Source organism: Myotis daubentonii, chromosome 8, assembly GCF_963259705.1.
Source record: "Myotis daubentonii chromosome 8, mMyoDau2.1, whole genome shotgun sequence".
Lineage (NCBI taxonomy): Eukaryota > Metazoa > Chordata > Mammalia > Chiroptera > Vespertilionidae > Myotis > Myotis daubentonii.
Window position 1 is genome coordinate 18,458,641 of NC_081847.1, and position 21,921 is coordinate 18,480,561.

The 21,921-nt window shown below is 42.3% G+C and overlaps 1 protein-coding gene across 2 annotated transcripts in view; it reads right to left on the reverse strand.

The window, feature by feature from the left end:
* The window catches only part of DTD1 (D-aminoacyl-tRNA deacylase 1), a 164,876-nt gene that overhangs the window by 40,154 nt on the left and 102,801 nt on the right, over positions 1-21,921 (reverse strand). The window contains exon 5 of one of the 2 annotated variants that reach the window (XM_059705443.1): positions 3,663-3,704. The exons of the other annotated variant lie outside the window; for it this stretch is intronic. Coding sequence (XP_059561426.1) covers positions 3,678-3,704 — 27 coding nt within the window. The 3' untranslated portion in view covers positions 3,663-3,677. Of the gene's footprint in view, positions 1-3,662; positions 3,705-21,921 lie in introns of those variants that run through there. 2 annotated transcript variants of the gene reach the window in all.

Below are 21,921 nucleotides of genomic sequence, written 5' to 3' on the forward strand. Positions count from 1 at the left end.
GAATTGAACCGTGACCTCCTGGTTCATAGGTTGATGCTGAATCACTGAGCCATGATGGCTGGGCGCCCTCCTCAGTCTTAAAATATTATTTCTCCTTTCTGGGAAGTGGAGAATCATTATAACCTTTTCTTTTTAAGGAAGGAATCTAAATGCTTCTGGGATATCAAAGAGTTCAAATCCTTAACCAACGTTTAGATGAACTGATGGATTACATTTGCTCAAAATAGCATGTGGCTTTAAAAATGAATTGAAAAGGTATCATTGAAATGTGCTGGGTTTTATTGAATGCCAAATACCTAAAGTAGTTTGAAAATTCTAGTAAACCAAGAGTATGGCAGTGTTGGCCTTACTTTAGCAGAAACTTTTAAAGTATTGTAGATAGGTAGGTCCAACCTCAAACTGTGTGTCAAACGTGACATAAGCTATACCAAACAATAGTCAGTGCCATTGACAGACTCCAAATGCACCTGGAATATCTGTGTACCAGCGATTCAACACCAAAGTCCTCCAAGAAAAGCAGTAAGAAAATGAACCTCCACTGTTTCCACAGAACAGAAAGCCTATGAATTAGAACCTGATACACTAATCTTTAAAACTTTGGGAAACTTTTCAGAGTCCGAAGAATTTGTAACTAGGGGATAAAGCAAAAACAGCTTTGCCAACTTGATTAGCCATCACTTTACAGATTATATCCACAGACAATCCCAGATTCTCATTTTAAACAATAGTTTCAACCTCTTCTTCCACCACCATAGAAGCTCCAGAATGTCTGCTTTACTCGGTAGGTTGGTTTAGTTTAGCCTTTTCTTCTGATGTTTCTCAGCTATAGCCCAGCTCAGGGCCAGGCACAGTGGTGGGAACACCACAGGAGAGGCACCCTGGGAAGAGCCACACCTGAGAGAAGGAAAATGCGCAGAGCAGCTCCCCAGCTTCTGAGGTGGAGGGAAGGCCAGCTCAGCATGCGCTGTGGACAAGCAGAGCCCAGGTAAAGGAGCAGTCTGGGCGGTGGGAGCGGCATTCTTCCACAGGAGGTTCCCTGGGTTTGAGCTCAGGGACAGGCTTTGCTACCTTCACACTCCAGGGGGGAATGGGGAAGGGGAGAGAAAGGTGTGTGGCAGGGCTCAGGTAATACACAGGACCCAGGGCCAACGCCCACTATCAGAGCTGAGCAATGGCAGATCTGGCGAAGGCAGAGCCCTAGGTGGCCCACCCTCGGGTCCAATCAGGACTGGCCTTCAGGCTCTGACTGAGCATGAAACTGGGGACAAGAGACCTGCAGGGGCTGGGATCCAGGACAGGCCTGGGTACTGGAACCAGAGACGTCTTGCTAAAGCCCTAGACCAGTGGTTCTCAACCTTCTGGCCCTTTAAATACAGTTCCTCATGTTGTGAATCCAGCCATAAAATTATTTTCGTTGCTACTTCATAACTGTAATGTTGCTACTGTTATGAATCGTCATGTAAATATCTGATATGCAGGATGGTCTTAGGCGACCCCTGTGAAAGGGTCGTTCGACCGCCAAAGGGGTCGCGACCCACAGGTTGAGAACCGCTGCCCTAGACACTAGACATTGTTATATATCACTCCCAGGGATTTGGCTGAATGGCCAGGAGTATCAGCAGCCCAGTCCTACTTTAAGGCACTGAAGGTACTGCCTGTTTAAACAAATCTTCTAATTGAAGTAAGAAACAAGTTTGTTCTGAGGAAAAAATTTTAAAACTCCTCCAGGACTTAGGTATTAATTCAAATTAATACTCTCAACTGCTCCCAGCTGTGCAGGACAATGAGAGAAGGGGTCTGAGTTCTCCTAAAGGACACCCTCACTGGGCCCAACCCAGAGGATGGCCAGTAACCGGCTGCCTCCAGCTTGGTTAACGCAGCACTAAAGGAAGCAGAACCGATTAAACCCATCACCCAGGATCTGCTCTTAATCAGACCATTTATAAGCAAGGAATCACTGAATTAACAAAGGGGAAAAAACATTTTTTCTAATTAGTCTACTTGTGAATAGTAGAGGCAAGGAGAAGTTCTAAAATTAGGTCCAAGCAGAAGAGAACTTTAAAGTAAAAATCATTATCCCTGCTGCAAGAAGTGATAGCACAGAATTTGGGGATCCATGCCAATGAGAACAGCTTCAACATGAGTCACACAGTGATGCATTAGAACATGAGGCCTAATGACATGGTATCGCAGGTTAAAGGTGAATATATAAATAAACCCACAGCTTAGAAATGGGAAAATCAAGAAGATTATTTGGTCCAAAAATACACATCTAGTACAGATTTCTGATTTCACTGGCTAGGAAACTGGAACCAAAGAGGTTAAGTTATTTGACACAAAAACTCTCTGTACTCACCTGCTAGCCCACTTTCGCATCCTTTCTTTCATTTGAGTCTTACAATGATCTGGGAGGGCAGGTAGGCCTCACAATCATCCCATTTGATAGATGGGTAAACTGAAGTTCAGAGAGCTCCGCACCATCCCAGTTTCACAATTCTAGGTAGAGTGGAGGTTTGAGGTCAAGCTCCCTTGGTCTAGACCAGGACTCTAGATGAGAACCCAGACCATGATGAGGTCTTGACAGATCACCCACATCAAGACAATGAAAACATCTAATAATGACCCACACTATCTACAACCGTGGCAGGCCCAGAAGGGGATGCAACCAAGGAAGACAGAGCCTGCCCCGAGGAAGACAAGGATTCCATGGTCTTAGGTAGAGTCTGTAAGAATGGGTTATAGCCCATATTAGCAAGATACTATCTCAGTCTGGAGAAAGAGCATGTTCAGTGGACCAGAGATAAGTGAAAGTAAAAAAATGTCCGGGGATGACACAATGCTTGAACTGAGGAGGAAGGAGAGCTGTGGTCAGATGCTAAAGATGAGGACCCCCAAATCCTTAGTCCTGCTCCAAGGACCTGTCTAGTCTATCTGGACCAGAAACACCAGGGCAGCTCAACCAACCACTCTTGTGGCCACTGTGACCCATTCCCCAGATCTTAAACACAGAGTGTAATGTTCCCAAAGGCAGTGTGCCATGCTGCTGGGCTAGTTCATCCAAAAAACTGGAGAGCTGAGTCCTCACCCACACATAGGGACCCTGGGAAGACTTTGACAAGAGGATGTTTCTGAAGGAGAAAGAAGGCTTGGGGGGGAGGGGGAGGGGAACGGCTGTCTAGAATTCATTTTTGTATTGTCAGTAGGAGCTTACAAAGTCAGACACTTCATGAAACAGCTCTCAAAATGCCAAGAAGACATGCACTAGGAAGAAAGAGCATTTGGAAGAGGCGCACAAAAAGGCATCTTTCAAAGAGTGACCTCTGCAAAGGATGCCCAGTGTGCCAGCCTCAGCAGGAGGCCACCGAGGGGCAGCAAAGGCTGCAATGAGCTCTGAGAACAGCTCCCCTGCAGCCAAGGCCCGAGGAATACCAGAAACACTGGGGAAATGGAAATCCTGGGGCGGGGAGGGAAAGGGAACGCATTAAAATGGTAATCCCATTACAGGGAGATCTAGTGACAGTTAAACCACGAGAGCGCTGCCAGACCCCTCTGCTGAAATTGGTACCTTATGTGGTGTGGCGAGGAGGGAGGTCTGACGGGAAGGAACTTCAGATGGACTGAAGAAAGAAAAGACTCCAGCATCAGCACAGCTATTGGTGAAATGGGTTCCATGTGAGTCAGTGGAAGATCTTGGCCTCTTTAAACTACGATAGAGAGGGAGTCACGGTAGACACATATCCAGAAAGTCTGCAGATCTCGAATTTGGGGGCTTTCTTTCCATTGAGTACCTCTGCAGATGCAGTGAATGCTCTGCTTCTTTATTTAAAAGTCTATGTGAGAGGAGAATGGCCTTATTTTAGGGTATTTGTCTCAATTGTTAATGTTTATTTTATGTGGTAGCTCAGGTCAAGTTCCAATTTCACGGTGAATAAAAGCCACCTGAGACACAGACTGAGGGAGACTGCTAGAGCAGCAGGACAGTCTTGTTCGCTGAGGTACTGATTTTTCCCTTGATGTTTTTATAAAGCTTATCTTATTAGACAAAACTGTAGGTCATGGCATATAATTTTATTAGAAATGCCAATCTTATAAAAAAGAACTGACTGATTATTAACGATTTCAGTGAGATTTATAAATCGTTTTAGTAATTTTAAATAAGCAGCTTATTTTGTATGTGAATCCTTAACAAAATAAACACTGTTGCTGTTTATCTTCAAACTGTCCATAAAAAAATTCTCAGAATATTTTAATAAGATTGTGAAAGTATAATGCCATTCTTTATTTTGTCAAAAGCTCTATTTTTTTGTAAAAGAACCTTGGTATAGATTTACTTTATAAAACTAAATTTATAGAGTTTTGCACAGCTGGTGTGGCTCGGTGGTTGAGCATCTGACCATAGATGAGAATCACTACTTCAACCTTACTCTATCACACATACACACATACACACACACACACACACACACACACACACACACACACACACTAATTTTCAATGTGACATCCCCTTGGCATCCTTCGGCCAAAAAAGGGTGAATGTTCCCAACAACAATTATTTGGTGATGTTCTATGGACTTATTCCTGTGTTAGTCACTATGAAAGGCATGAAAAAGTATAAACAAGGACCCCGGTTCAAGAAGTTTAGAAAGACAAGCCTTAATCGCTGTAAAACGAAGATGGAACACTGCAGGACGGCGCACTGCTGACGGCCACCATTTCTAAGTACTCTAGAAAGGAAAGTCCCATGCACATGGGAGTCAGTGAAGAATGGTTTGTGGAGGAAGTAAGACAAGCTGGTTCTTAAAGAAGGTCTGGACCTGCGTAAGGAACACAAAGAAGAAAAAACTTCAAGGCAACCCAGATACCACCCTTGATCTAGAGAGCAGACTGAGCCAGAACAGCCCATAGGAGAAAAAAGGTTATACTGAATGAAGATTTTAAAAAGCAACACTTCTGCCCTGAGACTTCTGTTTCTGTCCAAGATGGAGCACAAGGAACCAGATTTACCCTCCCACCTCAAACCAAAAAAGAAAGAAAAGACAAATATAAAAAAGTTTTCAAGACACCAGGCATGAAGCAACAAAGACTAGTGATCTCTGAGACAGAAAACCAACAAGGTGGGACTTCCACAGCCCCTGCTGACCATCTTGAGAGAGTTTCCAGGCCTCAGTATAGACAGGAACTGAGGTAGAGCTGGGAGGACCCCCTGGGTAGATAAGATGAAATTGGGAGTCCTGGATGCCAAGGCAGCTGAAGTGCTCAGGGCAGAGTCCTGGAGAGGAGAGCGCTGCACGTAGAGCCTGTGGGTGAGGAAACTACTCAAGGAGGGAAAGAGCCACTCGAAGGATTCGAGGTGACAGTGCCTGGTGCTGGTGCAAGGCTGGGAATAGAGCCTGCTCCCACCAGCCAGAATGCAGAACCTCGTCATCCCAGGGGCAGTGGTAGGGTCTCAGAAAGGGAACAATCAGCCCTAACTGAACAATGCTCTGGCCTCAGTAAATCATAAAAGCAAGACCCATAAGAATCAAACTGATTCCAAGTAAGTTACTTAAAATCTCAAGAATATTTATAGGAATACAAATATATCCAGTATCCAACTAGGTAAAAACTGTTTGAAATCTCTCCAACCTTCTTAACCCACAAATGGCCAAAGGAGAAAACACAGGCTGTTACTCGGAACTAACCCAGCACAGGAAGACACGGCTTTGGTGGCACTGTCGTCTATGGCCAGAGGCACACCAATATGCAATCAGATCTGTAACATCCACCACAGTCGGCCATCTCCATAAGAGCTATTGTTTCAGAAATAGTGCCGTGAATCTTTTTCCACAGTATTCTAAGCTACAGGCTAGTCTTAAGTATTCAGTTGTTTCTAGGGATAAAACAATTTAAAATAACTGAGGTACTGATTTTTCCCTTGATGTTTTTATAAAGCTTTTCTTATTAGATAAAACTGTAGGTCATGGCATATAATTTTATTAGAAATGCCAATCTTATAAAAAAGAACTGACTGGTTATTAAAGATTTCAGTGAGATTTATATATCGTTTTAGTAATTTTAAATAAGCAGCTTATTTTGTATGTGAATCCTTAACAAAATAAACACTGTCACTGTTTATCTTCAAACTGTCCATAAAAAAATTCTCAGATTATTTTAATAAGATTGTGAAAGTATAATGCCATTCTTTATTTTGTCAAAAGCTCTATTTTTTGTAAAAGAACCTTGGTATAGGTTACTTTATAAAACTAAAATTTATATAGTTTTGCACAGCTGGTGTGGCTCAGTGGTTGAGCATTGACCCATGCACCAAAAGATCAATGGTTCAATTCCAGGTCAGGACAAATGTCTGGGACTGCAGGCTCAATCCACGGAAGGGGGGGTGCAGAAGGCAGCCATTCAATGTTGATGTTTCTCTCTCATTGATGTTTCTATCTCTCCCTCTCCCTTCCTTTCTGAAATCAATAAAAAGATTTAATTAAATTTATATTGTTTTAATAGAAAATTTTCTATTATATTATTATTCCTATTATGTATTTCTATAATTATTATTATTTCTATTGTCATTATTTTCTTTTATTTCTATTATAGGTAGAATATAAGACATGGTACCTGATTTCAAAGTTCTATACAAATTTCTGATTTTAGGATGAATAACCCAAACTGATATTCTTAATGAGGATGACTGTATGTTCTGGAGTACCAGGATAATCAAAGTTTATAGCTGCACTCTCAGAAGTGCCCTAAGTTTGGACAATATACCACAGGGTTGCTCTACTCATAATGAAAGTGAGCACACTTTATTTCAAAAGTGATCAAACCCTCAAATACATGCAGAATAAGTGATTTACCCTAATATAGCCTAGCATCAAAAATAAGATTAGGCCCAGCTGGCATGGCTCAGTGGTTGAGCGTTGACCTATGAACCAAGAGTTCACAGTTCAATTCCCGATCATGGCATAAGCCTGGGTTTCGGTCTCGATCCCCAAAAGGGAGCGTGCGGGAGCCAGCCTATCAATGATTCTCTTTCATCACTGATGTTTCTATCTCTCCCCTCCTCTCTGAAATCAGTAAAAATATATTTTTTTAAAAAATAAGATTAGGATGAAGGCTCAAAGTTTCCCAGTTGCCCACTTCTATATGATTTCCTAGGGATTAAAAAACAACAACAAGCCCTGACCAGTTTGGCTCGGTGGCTAGAGCGTCGGCCTATGGACTGAACCTTGGTTGCAGGCACATCCCTAGTAGGGGGTGTGCGGGAGGCAGCTGATCGATGTTTCTCTCTCATCGATGTTTCTAACTCTCTATCCCTCTCCCTTCCTCTCTATAAAAAAATAAAATATATATTTAAAAAAATAACAACACACACACACAGTCACAGATGCTCACAAATGAAAATGTCCCACCCCTCCCCAGCCTCTATGTCCTAGTGTAAGGTGGCTTATTAAGTCTTTACCAGCTGCTTCCATTCCCTTTGTTCAACTGTAAAGTCCCCAGAGAAACTTTTAAGATTTTTATACCAAGTATTATAAATTATACTACATGTACATTTAATTTACAAGAATTCAACACCAGGCACTGAGAAATAAGTAAAGAGATGAAGATTCCCATTGGCCTGGATATTCTGCCTACCACTGCCCTCAGTGAGCTTCTGCCACAGGCAATGGAGAGGGGAGCGTTGTCCAACCATCCAGCAATGTGTGGATACAACCCGCAGGTCTCAGGCACAGCCATGACCTGAGACTTCAGGGTCCGGATAGGTGGGCTGAGGCTCCTTCAACACTTTCCAAGAAGAAACAGAAGAAGGGATGGAGAGTCACAGAGAAAAAATAACCACAGGAGAATGGAATAATAACTTGTTTATCCAAACACAAGGATGACAAGGAAGAAAAAGAACAGTGGCTCACAAGAGTCGCCATTAATGACCCTTTATGGATTTCCTCATTCACACTGGGACACAGCACAAAGATTTATATAAATATGGACCTTACTGTCTGTGCAAAACCACAGGCTCCTCGAGGGATTTTTCTGGGTCACTGGGGCCATAGCCAATTTCCACCTTACATGATGACTTTGGAAACTGACCCGTGCTCAGAGGAGAGTAGGCCACTACTTTGCATCCCCACATTTACCACCAAGGGCATGTGAAATCAAGGGACTCAAAACTAAGGCCTGCAGGAGATCAGGAAGGTACAGCTGATGCGAAGAGTCCGAGTGTGAGAAGTGCCCCTGCAAAGGAGGCAGCTGAGACGTAGAGGTAATAACTGCCGCCATCATTCTATGTAGGCCCAGAATGGCCAGATTCTTGGATTTAGAGAGAAAAGTAAAAAACTGAACTTTTAAAAATGATGCTCCCTGTTTGTAAGTTTTGTTCTCTAATATTCAGGTCACAATGCTTATTCAATTAACATGACTGTACTGTCCATGGTCCCTAAGCATATAGCTTAGGCATTCACCCTACCTGATCAAATCCCCCCAAATAAAACACCTTAAATCAGTATTCCTCCCATGCACAAAGACCTCGGGTAAGCAGCAAGCTAGGTGAGCTTTACACAAACCGTAGAATTGTGGAGGTAACAAACACCGATATGCTCCACTCGGACCTGACGTAGTCACAAGGTAATCAGCCCATTGCCAAGGAGACCTGAGCTCTCCCCTCACCAGGGAAACCCAACAGCCAAAGGGCAGAAGGAAGACCATGTTTGATCAAGTACAAAAAAACAGCACTACCAAAGAATGTAGGTACAATTACCCTAACTGGGCAGAGAGACCCTTGGAGGTACTGTACCCCGCCCTCAAAAGTGCCTCCTAACTCCATAGACCTGGATAGGACAGGCACACGCTGATTCCAGAAGGACACCCTTTCACACACCTCCACAGAGCAAGGTCACATCACTTACAGAAGCTCCCTGAAACATGAGACTAGAGGAAATGGAAATTGCTAGGAAGGAAAATGTCATTCTATACTTATGAGATAGCAAGGGGTTTCATTGATGTGTCTGTAAGCAACTTCTAAATACAAGCCCATTTTTATGTAATGATTGATAAAGGTTTGATGATGCCCTTTGAAAGAAAAGCCAACCTCTTCCAAAAGATCAAAAATATCCCTAAGCTAATGGGGATTTTATTTTTTATGTACATTTCTTTTCAAAATGCCTTATTCTGTAAGAAAAGCTGGGAAATAATATACTCTGCACATTGCGAAGTCTTCTTTTCAACGTGTGTGAAGACCAAGAGTGAGCCAGTGGTCTAACAGAAAGTCCTTTCTTCCTAGAGGCGGCCAGCCGGATGGCTGCAGAATTTCCATTGAGAAGGGGCTTTGCAGTGGCAATTTGGCGGGGGAGCAAGAGCAGGGGAGGACCCTTGTCTTGAAGCTGTATCTGCACTGCAAACCCATCCCTCTGACTTACGTCATACAAGTATTTTGAGCAGCTTACAGGACTAGTGGAGACCACAGGAGGTGGGGCTAACTACCCCACAGCCCCTCTAGTGCACCACTGGGGCAGTGAGGGGGACTGCATCTTGCCTCTGTGCTAGGAGAGATTTCTCCAAGCCAATGCTGCTCAAAGCAAGGGCAACAGACTACTGTATGCCCCAAACTGTCTGTGAAGGTCTATGAGGAGGGTTAAGTACATGTAGACAGAACGTTCAGAAACGTTTGCAGCAATTCGACATTGCTGTGTATGGTTATAGTATTCATCCCCAAGAGAGTGGACATGAAAAACAAAAATACTAACAGAAAAAAACAAACACAACTACAAAAAAACCTGGCCCTTCCCCACCCACAGTTAGAGAAGCACTGCTCTGAGCAATGCATCGCCTCCAGGTCACTCTCCAGGGCATGCAGGCCCTGTCATTGACATTCTGGCTGCAGGCTAAATCAGACTGTAGGCACCGGTGGCCTCATGATCCTAAAATATCCAAAAGTCCACTTAGAGTTTACAAGAGTGGGAAAGGCCCAAGGGAATCTAACACTGGAAAAGATGGGATGAGCCTATTCTATTGGGGGAAATTAGCCAGAATTTGAAAACGGGGCCAAAAGATGTCTGGGCACTGTTTCAGTGTTGTCCTGGACCACATCTACAAACCCAACCCGATTCTCAGAGAACGTAACTTGTGTGACTTACTGTTTACTATGGATTAGGGCCCAGACCCTACAAAGTTACATATTAGAAGACTGAGAACCTGCAAATGAGTTCTGCAGAGAGAAATCCCTAAGATACCATATGATGGCCATTAAGCAATTCATATTTAACTCAGCAACCTATTCTAACATTCTGCAGCTGACTATTCATGCCCGTCAGTCTCTCACAGCCTCCCCTGATCCCACTGCCATCTGACTGGCTTCCTCATTAATGAATTAATTAAATCTTTGATATTTGCTCCCTATCCATTTGTATGAGAATTAGGTTTTAACTTTTTTAAAGTTATAATTTGACCATTAACATGAAAAACACTGTTTTCCCTCTGACCTCTCTTCCTCTGGGTAGCAATGGATACTAGTACATCCTGTTTACCCTAACAACAGAATAAAATTATCACTTAGAATAAAGAGGAGACATCGAGAAACACTTTTTAAATGAACAATTTCATTTGAGGAAAAATCAGGGACACACACATTGCTCTCTTTAAAATTAGTAACCAACAAGCCAGTCATCAGCAAAAATCACCTCTCTGTATATAAAAACATTTTTATTTAAACAAAATTTATTTCAACAGTAAGTGCACTCACTTTCTTGCTCTCTTGAGATCAAACATTTATTTTACTACATCAAATAATCCTCATGCAGTTTCCCCATTATATACCATCATGAGATCTGGAGAAAGATATGTAGCTAGAAGAAAGTTCACAGTTTACAATTAAGATTATAGTCACTTTAATCTCAAAGTCCTGAGCAACTTACATGTATACACACACACACACACACACACACACACACACACACACACACGGCACACACACTACTTGCTCACTCTTTGTTGGGGAAAATTCTCAACTGTCCCTAAGGAAAATAACCCTTTTGATGAGACCTAGAGGCAGCCAACACCACTCTATATGAAAACGTACTTTCTTTATTCTCCAGACCAGTGGTCGGCAAACTGCGGCTCAGCAAACCGCGGCTCGCGAGCCACATGCAGCTCTTTGGCCCCTTGAGTGTGGCTCTTCCACAAAATACCGACTTCTGCGCATGGGCCACGAAGTTTCAATCACACTGTACGTGCGCGCCCACACGTGGTATTTTGTAGAAGAGCCACACTGAAGGTGCCAAAGAGCCGCATGTGGCTCGCGAGCCGGGGTTTGCCGACCATGGCTCCAGACTATCCTGCCAGTAGTTAAAGCCCAGAGGCCTTAAATCAATGCAATAGAAATATAACAAAAATTTCAAATAAGAGCCACATATGTAATTTTAAATTTTCTAGTAGGCATATTGATAAAAATTTTTATAAGTAAAATTAATTTTAATGTTATATAATCAATTTTAAAAATTATTAATGAGATCTTTTACCTTCTTTTTATACTAACTCCTCCAAATCCAGAGTGTACTTTATACCTGCAGCACCTGTCAATTGGAACAAGCCACATTTTAAAAAGTAGGGAGAATGCTCCATCCTCCCCAACTCCTGACCACCCACACTGTGCCACAAGCCCCCAAGCCCTGCCCACTCATAGTAAGACACACTCATCAGACCTCTGTCTGGGAGTCCTGTGGGCCAGTGGGCTGGGTGCTGGGGCTGGAGCCTGGGCCTGGAGTCCACAGGGAAGTTCTGTCCCACTTTGGTTCTTGAGGACCAGCAGGCCATGGAGAAAGCCATGGGCAAGAGCTCTGAGAAGCTGTAACCCTTCATGCCCTCTTTGGCCAGGTACCTTCTGAGAACTCTTCTCCTTGGCTAGAAAAGAGGCAGCATTAGACGTGTGTGTGTGTGTGTGTGTGTGTGTGTGTGTGTGTGCATGCACACATGCTAAGTGTTATCACATATGGTAAGATTTTCTGTGGCGAAGTCCACTTGTCTGGAGAGAAAAGAACCAGCTCTAAGATCTGCCCTCAACACTGGATCAGTCTCCAATAGGACTAATGCATGATGCCTTGAGGGGGCCTTCTTGTGACAGAGAGCTGCCAGTTTAGCTTACCAAGAGCCACTTACCCTTTCAGGCAACCAAGGCTCCATTTGAGCACAGTACCCCTTGACCAAAGAAGTTGGCATGTCCCCAAGACGCTGACCACGCTACCTGGGGATGTTTGGTAAGACCAGATGCATATATATGAGAGACAGCAAGTGAGATAAGTCCCAGACCGAGAGTATTCAAGAAATAATCTCTTCTAATGCATTCAGAGGTATTTTACTTAGACAAAAGTGTGTGTTTTTAAACAGCTACAGAGGTAGTTTAAACTGAAGAACTTGAGCTGAGACCAAGTAGGTCTCAGGTTTCCCCTAATCAATTACCAGGTGTTTTATCCAACAAAACTCATTCTGAAAATAATTGAAATCCTGATAATGTCTGAGGAAGCTAAAAAGACTAGAGTCATCTGAACTCTGAGTCTCCCTCATGAAGATATTAACTGCATAAAGGTGATAAACATCAGGAGAAATATGGCAAGCTACACAGGAACAACACAATGTTCAGGAGGCCGCCCCAGAGCAGGTACTTTCTACCCACACTGCCCTCAGGACTGGGCTCACGCTGCAGTGTAGCCCCTTCAGTACACTGGCTCTCCTGGCCCTTGGTGGGGCACACCTGATGGATATGATGCCAACACTCAAAAGTGCTTCACCTGCGGAATCCTGAGACATTCAATTAAAATATGTAAATGTACCACTGAAGAGATTAAAAAGAACTCAACTACAAAGGCAGCACTTCCTTTCAGAGGCTTAAGCACCAGGACAGGGCTAATTACAGAGCACTGAGTCACACTGCTTCCTTGGGTATAATTCACACAAAATGTTTTTCTACCTTGAAATGCACTCCACTTGTTCTGCCTCAGAGAACAAGTAAAAGGTCATTTTGTGCTATTTTTTCCTGAGATTAGCTATTAGTCTAGCTCCTTGGAGGCAACTTCCTACATCATTGTCGAAGCATCAAATCTCATTTTTTAAAGGTAGTGGGTCCTCTCCCTGCAAAGAAGGCTCAACACTCCTTTTCCAAAGTCAACCACAACACCCTCAACTGGCCAAACTCAGGAGCAATCCCACCCATTTGGCCAGTTACCAATTTGATTGGAAATCAAAGCAAGAAGATTCTATTCCAAAAGACATTACCAGAAGGAGAAAATCTAAAGCAGTAACAAGAGATTTTATCTTTGAAATATTTTTGCCTTCTAATTGCAATTATGCTCTTCATAAAGAGATCCTTCCAGGTACTAAAGAGGTGAAACACCCCAAATACCAGTAAACCTCAGTGCAGGAAGGCAAATCCACTCCCATAAACAAAGAATGTGGCTGGCAATGGCTGCCTCTACAAGGACAATTGCCAAGTGTTACCCTTGACCTAGGGAAAGAGTCCCAAACTCTATGGTTGGTAATGGCCCCATTATTTCCCCACTCGGAGTCAACAACTGTTAAATCTCTAGCATCAAACCACAACTGAGAGCAGCTCACTTAGCTTTTATCCCCTAGGAAAAAGAGAATCAGGAAAGCCACACACATTAAGCCAGTCTCCTTTTCCAGTACAGTCTCAGCTAAATGCTTGATCAGTCATGGTTCCATCGGCACAGACTGTCAAGGAGACAACAGGATGCATGAGAAGGGCTCCAATGGCTCAAACATCAGCAAATGAGCAGGACACAGGCTCAAACACCAGGACACACACTCAGATACTAGCAACTGAACTTAGAATACATTGGACTACAGAAACAAACTCCTCCATTTTTAAAACATATTTAAGATTCCAATAATGCTTCTATCCTTTGGCATGTTGTCACTAACATCTCCACGCTACATTCTTTTAAGTTCTTTTAAAAGTCTATAAAGGAGCTCAGTGTCACTATCTTTTCCAGGAAGGAAAAGTACACCTGTGACAGACATACATGTTTGTAGCCAGGTGGAGGAAGATGGGGGCTTATCAAGTTCCCTTGTCTTCAATTCAGTCATTGGCACACAAAACAGATCTCCTAACACACAGTGCCCACCATGGCTAAGCTAAATCACTTCTGTCCACCTCCTCCTTCCCACTGAGACATCTGCTTTTGAGCTCATTAGCATGTTATGAAATTATTCTTTTGATCCTTTGGGAAAGACTGGAACTCTCACCTTCCACTACAAGCTATCATGATCCTGGCTCACTCATTCTCATGCATATTCCCCAGTTAAATAGCACTCACAGAATAAGGGTATTATTACTGGTGATAGTTAACTTCCTCCAATATCACTGGTTAGTTACTGGTGGTTCCACAAGGCCTTGAGTGCACTTCCTTTGTCTGGGTGCTAACTCTCACCCGAAATCTGACATTCTACTGGCTCCTGAATGCATCTTATGACATGTTCTAGAGCCAGCACTACCTCACATGCCCACAGCCTAGTAAAAGACATCTGAATGTGACATCAGACCTTTACCACTACTCCATAAGACAGACACTAAAACCACACTATTAAAATGGAAGAAAACAAGGCTCCGAGAGAGTAATGCACACTAACCACAAGGCAAGCATTAGGCTAAATTTCTTTGCACTGATCATCCTTCTCTTTTGTAAAATAAGCTGCTTAATTATCTTTCTTCCCTACCAAGGAGAGAGTGGGACGATATCCCCAGTGTCACCCGTGTCCTCTGAGAGTGGCAGGCACAGAGGTGCTGACCTGTATTACATGAGAATTTCTGGTTGAGCTTCTTGCACCTTGTTCCTCACCAAGATGGTAGCTCTGTGAGTGCCCAGTTTTGTCTTTCTTATTCCTTACAGTGTCCCTGTGGTCAGAACAGGGCCTGAAAAGGAGAAGATACTGAGCAATATCGGTTGACTGGATAAATAAAGCTCCAAAAATGCCTACCACAGCACTGTCCAACATAACTTTCTGTGGCTACTGAACACTTGAAATGTGGCTAAGTGGAACTAAGAAAAATGTTTAATTTTGTTTAATTTTCATGAATTTAAATTCCCATGACTACCTGGAAATTGGTTGGTGACTACCCTGTTGGTCAGCACAGGTGTAACCTGTCCTAATATTTAACACAAAACCATGCCTGGGCTGATGACGCCCCAAAATCTCTGCTCCAGGCATTATTCCTGCACAACTCCTTCACTTCCAGGTGGGCACCTCTGGCACTGAATACAGGGTGGGTGTTATGGTTGCTACTTTCAAGGTGCTTAGCTAAGGAGCAAGAGGAGAAACTAAGTGAATAAAATAAGCATGATTCATGCTGAAGGTTACTTTTCTTCACTGATATGTGACTCATGAGAACAATGCCCCTTCCTTCCTACCTATGACCAACTATCACAAGAAAGAGTAATAAAAGGTCAAGAGAAAAGCAAAGAATAATTTAGTTACCAAATGCACCAGTTATCAAAAAAAACTGAGTCATGATTACTCAGGTGCCAATTAGAAGGAGAAAATATGTTTCCAGAAAATGTCCAAATGTACAAGCAACATATATCACATTAAAAGAGTTCAATGTAGGAGTTGTTTTCAGAATTTGGTTAATGCATGTGCAGTTCTATCCTGTTAAGCAGGAAGACAGTCAGGGGTGGTTTTATAAAAATATACATAACTTCCAGGCCTATGGTGCCAATTGCTAATTGCTCTTTTAAGAATGCAATTGGGCCCCTCCTGATTCCAACCTGGCCAACCCTGTCTCCAGCATACCCCTTGGAGCTATGAACTCAGACAACCAGATCAAGGGTTGGCAGACTATCTGACCTCTTCTCTGTATGACCCCTTCCACCAGTGGGGGTTTGTTCTAGTCCTGGCAAAACCAGTTGACTGTGATAAAGGCAGGGGAGAGGACCTCTTTATCTTCTACTAGCATGCCCCAAATGCCCCAAATGAAAGACATTTCCACTTGGAAATGGCCAAAGGAAGCAAAGATACAAAGAGTCTTTCCTCTAAGAAACCAGAGGCTTTACTCTAAGAAGGTAGAAACCATTTCATTATCTCCATCACTGACAAAGCATATAATCTGCAAACATTAATCTCCTATCTTAGGCATCATGCTGATATTGAATTACACATGAAAGAGGGAAATCTCCATCCAATCCTTGCATTGGCCAATGTGTACACTAACTGAAGAATAAACTGTGGAGAAGAGCACAGTTTGGGTATAGCTCACACATCTTTATTATATAGTAAGCACTCAATAAAAGAATACCCTTTTATACATTCATCATTACACTTAAGTTGTAAGCAAAGTGGTAATTTTTGACATGGGCACAACCTCTCTGTCATCTGCCTCTATTCATAGCACTAATACCAAAAGGCGAGCTGGCACAACATTTCAGGTGTGAGATCCTCCAAGCAACAGGGGCCAAGGAGTAATCCACCCCAGGTGCAGCAATAAGGTGGGGTGCTGTCTAGCCCTACCCTGTCCAATACAGTAACCTCTGGCTACATATAGCTATTGAAATATAAACTTAATACAATTAAATTTAAGTTCCACAATCATGCCAGCCACAATGAAAGTACTCATTAGTCACAAGCAGCTAAGGTATTACATGGTGCAGACATAGAATACTTCCAACATTGGACAGTGCTGGTCTAGATAGTTTTAAAACAATGATAAAACTGACGGTTTCTATTGTCAACAAACATTGGCAATTCTAAACAATATTAGTTTATAAAATACTCTCCCAATTACCTCTGTCCAAGTAAATCTGCCTAGTGATAGAGGACAACTCTAATCCACAAGCAAACTAAAATCTCAGTTGCATCACTGCTCAAATAAATGCTAAAAATAAAAATAAAAAAGACACGCCCGGCCAGTATGGTTCAGTGGTTGAGTGTGGACCCATGAAGGAGATCATGGTTTGATTCCCGGTCAGGGCACAAGCCTGGGTTGTGGGCTGGATCCCCAGTGTGAAGCATGCAGGAGGCAGCTGATCAATGATTCTCACTCATCATGAATGTTTCTATCTCTCTTTCCCTCTCCCTTTCTCTCTCTGAAGTCAATAAAAATATATTTTGTTAAAAAAGACTAATGTGGCCGAAACCGGTTTGGCTCAGTGGATAGTGTGACGGCCTGCGGACTGAAAGGTCCCAAGTTCGATTCCGGTCAAGGGCATGTACCTGGGTTGTGGGCACATCCCCAGTAGAAGATGTGCAGGAGGCAGCTGATCAATGTTTCTCTCTCATCGATGTTTCTAACTATCTCTCTCCCTTCCTCTCTGTAAAAAATCAATAAAATATATTATTTTTAAAAAAAGACTAATGTGTATTCCACTCCCTTTTTCTGTCCCAAACAGATCTACTCTAAAGAAAGTCTACAGCTGATTCTATGAAAATCTGGAGAGAAAAACGGTAAAAATATTTATAATTACCAAACTGTATAACCTCCGAAAATTACACATAACATATATATACAAGGGAAGGATCAGGGCAAATAACACAGAACAAACCATTTTTCTTCCACCAAATGTATCTGTTCATAGGAGAGAAAAGGCAACTCAGCCCTCAGGGTCTCATTCCACAGGAGAATGCAGTTCCCAAACACAGGCCTAAAATAGAACCCAGCTTTCTTTCTTCTAGACAAGACTGGAACTAACTGGACCATGGAGAGCTGTTCCGCTATTACGGTCCATGCATTAAACATTAATGTGGCTACAGTCTCTTTCCTAGCAGAATATTAAAAATGCACACAATGTTTCTAATTTCAAGTCCCATAATGGTCTGTAATGCTTTCGGAGAGCTCTGAATTTTTTATTTTCATTCAGTCATCCCCTCCTGGCTGGTGCTGGCTCCAACTGCTATCTGTTAAGCCTCCTCCCTCCCCCACCCTCCAGTCAAGGGCGAATGAGGGCCAGACTTCTAAGCTCTCCAACACGTGCTCTCCTGGCATTCCCCCCCCCCCCCAGGTACATGTGTTACCCAATTAGGTGCCACTTCCCTAAGAAGAAGATCTTTGCTCAGGTAATTTCTGTGAATGCATCACAGGTAAAGACCAAACACTAGAAAAGCAGACAACAAAAATAACACTTAGCTACCTATAGATGCTCCTCAACTCACAATGGGGTTGCATAAGTTGAAAATATCGTAACTAGAAAACGCATTTAATGCCAAACATCATAGCTTTGCCTAACCTACCTTAAACGTGCTCAGAACACCTACTTAGTCCACAGTTGGAAAAAATCATCGAACACGATGAATACACTATAGAGCATAGGTAGTTTTACCCTCCAGATCGTGTAGCTGACCAGAAGCTGCATCTAGATACCGCTTCCGGACATGACCAGAGAGTATCCTACCACTATCATTAGACAGGGAAAAGATCAAAATTCAAAATTTAAAAAGTACGGTTTCAACTGAATACATATCGCTTTCCCACCATTGTAAAGTTGAAAAATCCTAAGTCAAACCATTGTAAGTCAAGGGCCACCTATTATAGTCAAGTAGATTGTTCCAGACAGGGAACCTTCCACATGCTTAAAGGGTAAGTATTTATGACCCAAAGTATATATAACTTTGTCTAAGTTCGGCACATCATAAGAAGGCAGGGTTCTTTGGAAAGGATAATAACGCTGGGGGAAACAGAAGGCAGCAGGAAGAAAGACCAAATGTGAAATAGCTTGACTCCATAAAGAAAAGCCATAGGCATGAGTCTACAGGAGCTGAGCAGATCTGTGGAGAACAAGACATTGTAGACATCACTCATTCACAGAGTTGCCAGGAGTCAGAGCTGACTCAACTGCACGTAACACACACAAATACTATGATACATCTTCCAGCCATTATATAAGCATACCCCTGAGTTATCCTGTTGTGTCTTTCCTCAGAGCCTTTGCACATGCAGCTCCTGCTCCCCGGAATGTTCTCCCCACACCACTTCACCTCATTGTCACTCCTCACTCTTTAGTTCAACTTCACTTCCTCAGGGAAGCTTTCCTTACACCCCAGATGAGTCTAGGTTCCCCTGATCCATACTCTCATGACACCTTCCATGTACGTGTCTTGGCACTTATTACAGTTTATAATTAATACTTATTTGTAGGATTAGTTGTAGAATGCCTATCTACCCCCACAAGTCTGAACCATCAGTGAGAAGTGGCTCTGTGTCAGCTTTGTTCATCATTATACTCCCAATGCCCAGTACTGTGCGTGTTATAGCAAGTAATCAATAATACACAATGGATAAACAAATTGATTACTGAATGAAAAAAACATCTTTTGACAATCATGGAAATGTTCTTGTACTGAGACGTAGCTTCAAATATAGATAGCTGGGTGCATGGGTTCTACTAATTCAAAAAAGCAAAGAAGTATTGTGTTTTGCTCCCTTTGAAACCAGCCCCTGGTATCACATTGTTCTTTTGGGAAATGACCTACTGCCTAAAGGTAGAAATCACTCACTGAACAACCTCAGAGGTGGAATGCGATGACATGATGAGGCAGAAGTCCAAACAGCCTTCTGCAAACAAGTTTTCTCAAATTCTAGACAACTGTCTTCCTCATTATGGTCAAAGGACTGTGGACCCATAATCCAAAACACTGCATTCATGTATTACAAATCTAATGCATCTCCTCTTTCTCTTATATTTCACTAACTCTGGCGTGGGCTATTAGAGTTGGGAAGCACTTGCTCCTTTATCAAAGATAATTATACAATCTACATCCCCTTTATTTCTAAAGCAGTTCCAATTTGGGGCCTTAGCCCTAGCTTACCCTCACTTCCTTCCTACCAGCATTACCAACCTCACACCCTACTTGCAGGCCACAAATTTCTTTGGCTGTTTCTAAAATTCAGCCAGCACTGCCCCTTTCTGGGACCCATGCTGAGCATTCCCTCCACTTTTCCAAGACTCTGCATGACTCCTCCCTCCCTTGGGTCTTGGTGCAAATGGCTTCCCTAAAAATTCCTACCAGGAATTCACTGTCCTTCCCTGCCTTACTTCCTCCATCACATTCCTCATCATCTGACACACTTGTCTATTTTGGTATTGTTTCTCAGAGCTCCACACACCCCAACACACCAGAATGCAAGCTACATGTGTATCTTTTTTTGTTCACTGCTATATCCCAAGTGTGTAGAAAGTGCCTGGCACAAAGAAGATGCTGAATAAATATTTGTAAAACTGAGTGAGTATGCCTTGTGGTGATTCAACCTCTCAATCTCTTCCACAAGACTTTCTTCTCTAACCTGGTATCTGAGTAGGCCCAAGAAGCAGTCAATTGCAAGGAAGAACATGCTGCAGGAAAGACAAAATTTCAATTAATAAGAAAAAGAGGGGGGAAATGGCAAATAACAGGAACAGCAATTTGCACACACACAAAATTCAGATAGCTAATACAGTATTTATAGAGTCAGCCTCACTTTTAAGAAAAGATATATAAATTACAGCTAGAACACTTTTATCTACTAAATTGACAAAGATTGTAAAAGCATATACAATATGGTCAAGAACACACTGCTGCGAGCAAGGAATTGAAAACCTATTTGACAAAATAATGATGGAAAACTTTCCTAACCTAGTGAAGGAAATAGAAATACAAGTCCAGGAAGCAAAGAGAGTCCCAACACAGGATGAACCCAAAGAGGCCCACACAAACATTCATCATAATTAAAATACCAAAGGTTAAAGATAATCTTTAAAGAGAAGCTTAAAAGTAGCGACAGAAAAGCTATTAATTACCTACATAAGACTGTTAGTTACCCATAAGACTGTCAGCTGATTTCTCAACAGAAATTTTGCAGGTCAGAAGGAATTGGCAGAAAATATTCAAAGTGATGAAAAGCAAGGACCTACAACCAAGATTACTTTACCCAGCAAAGCTATCATTTAGAATCAAAAAACAGGTAAGAAGCTTCCCAGGCAAGAAAAAAACTAAAGGAGTTCATCACCACCAAACCAGTATTACAAGAGATGGTAAAGGGTCTTCTTTAAGAAGACAAAGAAAATTTAAAAATCAAAAATATGAATAATAAAATGGCAATAAGTACATATTTATCAACAATTACTTTGAATACAAATGAATTTAATGCTCCAATCAAAAGACATACAGTGGCTGAATGGATAACAAAATAAGACCTTTACATATGCTGTCTACAAGAGACTCACTTCAAATCAAAAGACACACAGTAAAGGGATGGAAAAAATATTTTCTGAAAATAGAAACAAAAAAAGAAAAAGCCGCATTGGCAAAACTTACACTAGATAACACAAGTTTAAAATAAAGATGATAGCAAGAGACAAAGAATAACCCAGCAATTCCACTTCTGAGTATTTATCTGAAAAAACCCAAAACTCCAAATCAAAAAGACATTTACAACCATATGTTCACTTCAGCATTATTTACAACTAGAGGCCCGGTGCATGAAATTCTTGCACTGGTAGGGTCCCTAGGCCTGGCCGGCAATCAGGGCCAATCAGGGCCTTCCTTCTCCCATGCCGCCCCCCCCCCCCCCCCCCCGCTGCCAGCTGCGGCCTCCCTTCCCCAGCTGCCGGCCGGGGCCTTCCTTCATTCCACACTGCCTCCTGGTGGTCAGCACACGTCATAGTAGGTAGTCGAACTCCCAGGCTATTGAACTCCAGAGGGGACAATTTGCATATTAGCCTTTTATTATATAGGATAGCCAAGATATGAAAGCCACCTAAGTGCCCATCAGTAGATTAATGGATCAGTTACAGAATAGTCATGGGGATATAAAGTATGGCATAGAGAATATAGTTAATAATATGTAATAACTATATATAGTACTAGATTTTTCAGTGTGATCACTTCGTAAGTTATATAAATGTCTAATCATAGGCTTATACATCTGGAACTAACACAATGTACATCAACTGTAAT